The sequence below is a fragment of the Helianthus annuus genome, chromosome 9, assembly GCF_002127325.2.
Source record: "Helianthus annuus cultivar XRQ/B chromosome 9, HanXRQr2.0-SUNRISE, whole genome shotgun sequence".
Taxonomy (NCBI): domain Eukaryota; kingdom Viridiplantae; phylum Streptophyta; class Magnoliopsida; order Asterales; family Asteraceae; genus Helianthus; species Helianthus annuus.
The window spans coordinates 149,670,288-149,673,844 of NC_035441.2; the positions used below are offsets into that span (position 1 = coordinate 149,670,288).

The 3,557-nt window shown below is 35.7% G+C and overlaps 1 protein-coding gene across 1 annotated transcript; it reads right to left on the bottom strand.

Annotated features, from left to right (window-relative positions):
• Window positions 1-614: 614 nt before the first annotated feature.
• On the bottom strand, window positions 615-2,786 carry LOC110866644 (B3 domain-containing protein Os01g0234100). The gene is made up of 6 exons (XM_022115785.1): window positions 2,631-2,786; window positions 2,200-2,231; window positions 1,924-2,125; window positions 1,675-1,881; window positions 1,422-1,512; window positions 615-1,336 (listed from the first exon to the last, which is right to left on the bottom strand). Exons 1-6 carry the CDS (start codon window positions 2,784-2,786, stop codon window positions 615-617), a joined length of 1,410 nt encoding a protein of 469 aa, XP_021971477.1.
• Between the last annotated feature and the right edge of the window lie 771 nt (window positions 2,787-3,557).

Here is a 3,557-nt window from a genome sequence, read left to right on the forward strand (position 1 = left end):
AATAACGCCCCATTTTCAAGACTCTCCACACCGTATAGTATAATAACAGTGAACCATGAGTTGTATTTTTTTTTTTCATGCTATATGATTTTGGTTCAACTCCTTGCACAATTATGAATGTTACACTGTCTACAATCAGATACAACTACATGTTTGGACTAAACACGATTGGCCTACAACTGTAGACTAGAGTTCTTAGTTTTAAACTATAGATTAGGTTTTAAGTAATTATAAACTTTTGAAATTATTATTGTCAGTCCCGATGGATAAATCTGGAGAAGGGTTCGCGACAATAAAATTCGAAAAAAAAACCTCGATTTTAAGGATCACTTTAATCCTCCAAAAAGGTTAAGCTGCCTGGCGTTAATCCATGAACTCAGATTGATATTCGTCAACATGTCCCTAAAACTTAAACCCTGAATGAATAGTGATCTAATATGTCAAATCATTAAACAACCCGCTACATCCATCTTATGAACATGAGCCCAAAACCACAATGGATGCCTGGGAACTAAAACCAACAAGGAGAAATCCAAACAAAGATTCACTAAATGTAGTTCATGAGACAGTTCAATCATAAACAGAAAAGCAAACTAGTAACTTTCTAACATAGCCTACCACGGTACATCTACCTCCTCCTTAAGCTTCTGTTCATACTTCTCAATCTTTGCTTTTAACATACCCGAAATCCCCTCAATCTCCTTAGCTCTTTCCTCCAACTCCTTGCGCTTTTCAGAAAGTATCTTTAACTTATCTTTAACAAGTTTATACTTGTTTGATGCCTCCGCATACTGCTTTATGTCCGGTGCACCTTTTGATTCGAACACAAGTCTTACAAGTGTGCGTATCATATCGCGTAAAAAGTCAACTTTCATGTCGAAACCCTCCAAAGATTTCAGGTACCCATCCCATTTTTCGAACTCTTCCTTGGATGTTGTGAGATTGCTTGTTTTAATCTCATTAGCAATCATTAAGGTTTGACCAATCAGACCCGCCGCAAACTTCTCATACACGGCTTCCGGATGAAGAAATTCATTTTTATACAAACATAGTTTGTAGTAATCCATTCTTTCATCGTCGGTTAGCTCATGGTCAATGCTGTTTCCATTGACCAGAATACGGAAGTCTTCAAAACATTTGACTTCTTCGAAAGAGAGACGGAGTTTGGATGGTCTAGAACATTCTTGAACCTCTTGGCTGCTGTTTCCTAGATGTTCAATATGGTGGCCACTAGGGGGCTCGGATATTGATAGTGTGGGGGACTTTCTGGGCCTTTTAACCTTATTTTGGAGAGACTCTGGATGCTTGTTTTTCTTTGTTTTATGAGTCGGAGTAGCTGTTTTCCCATCATTAAATTCAATCATATGTATATAGAAAAGGGTAACACATAATTTTAGCTAACACAAAAGTCAAATAGTTACCTGGAGTTACATGTTCCGAATGTGCTTCCAAATTCAAAAGGCTAACAGCAACATCAGCTTCATTTGAATAATCGTCCTTTAGTATGTAAACCTACAGAAGGAAGAACATTTGCGATTACTACACATGTATGTTACAATGGGTCCTGAATAGTTTTACCAATTGTCCCACGCCTTAGGATCGTGCTTTTAGAACTACGTTAACACGCACTTTTTAAAACCAATGTCATAGAAAAGCATACTATAAGTATTTCACCTTAAATTTGGTTTTTTCAACCAAATGGAAGAGCAAAACATCTCCTTGCTCCAACTTATGTGTAACTGCAAAGTTATTCCACCCTGCACTAAGAATATGCCTCTGCGCAATATATTTGACCTCCGATTTCTTTCCACTTTCATCTTCAAGTACAAATATAACGTCTTCTTTTGATAGAAAAGACTTGCAGAAATGAGCCGGAAGACCCTATGAAACAAGGGGGAGGGGTTTATCTTGTTTTTAAAAAACCTGAAGATTGTTTGCAAGCAGTTGAAGAGAAAGAGGCATTACCGTACAAAAACCAGAGGTGACTTGTGAGCTAAGCATCACCTTTATACAGCTGGGAAACTCATTTCCAAGACTACTCTGAATTTCCTTTGCTCGACTCATGGCAGGTGAACTAAGAACCTGAGCTTTGGAGCTTTTAGTTAGAGACTTCCGTTTTTGCAAGCTGTATGCAAAACAGATATAACCATCATTCTTAGGGTCTTATAAAGCAAAAACATAGTACAAAGTAAGACTCACCTTGAACTTGGACCTGGTGCATCGCTTAGTACCTGTTGATGAAAACCATAGACTGTAAATTCAATGCTATGTAGGAGTAATATATAAACAATGTCAATATATGAACAATTGAACATGCATTTTGTTGTTCGATTTCTACCCTATAACAGAACTATTGTTAGGTTTGGGGAGGGTGATATGTATGCGAACTTTCCCCTGTCTCAAGGGATAGATAGGTTGCTTTTAGAGAGAGCATCGGCTCCAAAGCCAACCGGAGACAAACAAACCCCATTTAAAAAATATATATTGAAAAAAAATTATAATAAGTAGAAATAAAAGGAAACTACCAATAACCAAAAAAAGTGGTGAAGGAGTCCACATAAAGTGTGGGATAAACCTAAGCTCAAATGACCAACAAAGACACATTTGTACCCCTTCTAGAACTCCTTAACCTTCATTATACGTCTGCACAGAATCCTATCCTGAACCATGTACTTAGAGAGGCGCAACGCTATCATATCCTGTCTAACCGACTCATCCCAAGATAGTTTCGGCATGCCTCTACTCCTCTCCTCCATAATGAGAGCTTCCACTGCTCTAACTGGCATTGTTGTATGCCTCCTATTCACATGCCTAAACCATCTCAATCTCCCTTTCATTTATCTTATCCGATATACTAGCCGCTCCTAACATTTCACAACAAAAACTCATTTCTTATTCGGTCTAACCTTGTGTGCTCTCATATCCACCTCAACATTCTCATTTTTGCTACCCCCATCTTGCGTGCATGTGTCTTCTTAATTGCCTAATAGTCTGTTTCATACAACATAACTGGTCTAACTGCAACCCTATAATATTTGCCCTTAATCTAATTGAGAAATTCTTGTCATAGAGTACCCTAAGGTGTAACATTCCTATTTTTATCATATAAGAATTTTAGGTTTGTATAAAAACCACTAGTAACTAGTAACTAGTTTATTTTTAATATAATTATTCGACCTAAATAGTTTTAAAAAACTATTTTATATAGTTGATTGAAATATTATAATTAATTGGCCTATATGGGTGACATTTCTAAATAAAATAAAAGTATATAAAAACTTATATTATTATTTGGGTAGATTACGGATAAGTTAAAAATTAGAAATATGAAATATTTAGACGGACCCATGAACGGTTTAAATAAATTAAATTATAAAAATACATTGTATTTGAACCTACTCTGTTTTTAATGAAACTTGGTTCAAAATGTAGACAAAAATATTCTCGTTCTAATGATATTCATTGTCTTATAAAACGCCATATTTTAGAAATTATAAGCGCCAAATAAGTGAAGCTGTTGAATTAATTATAATAATAAAATATTAAATCTAAACTTA

Coding starts and splice junctions, on each gene's coding strand:
- LOC110866644 (XM_022115785.1), bottom strand. CDS start 2,786: ATGCCAGTTAGAGCAGTGGAAGCTCTCATTATGGAGGAGAGGAGTAGA. Junction 2,126..2,199: donor GCACCAGGTCCAAGTTCAAG/GTGAGTCTTACT, acceptor TTTTGCATACAG/CTTGCAAAAACGGAAGTCTC. Junction 1,513..1,674: donor TTGAAAAAACCAAATTTAAG/GTGAAATACTTA, acceptor TTCCTTCTGTAG/GTTTACATACTAAAGGACGA.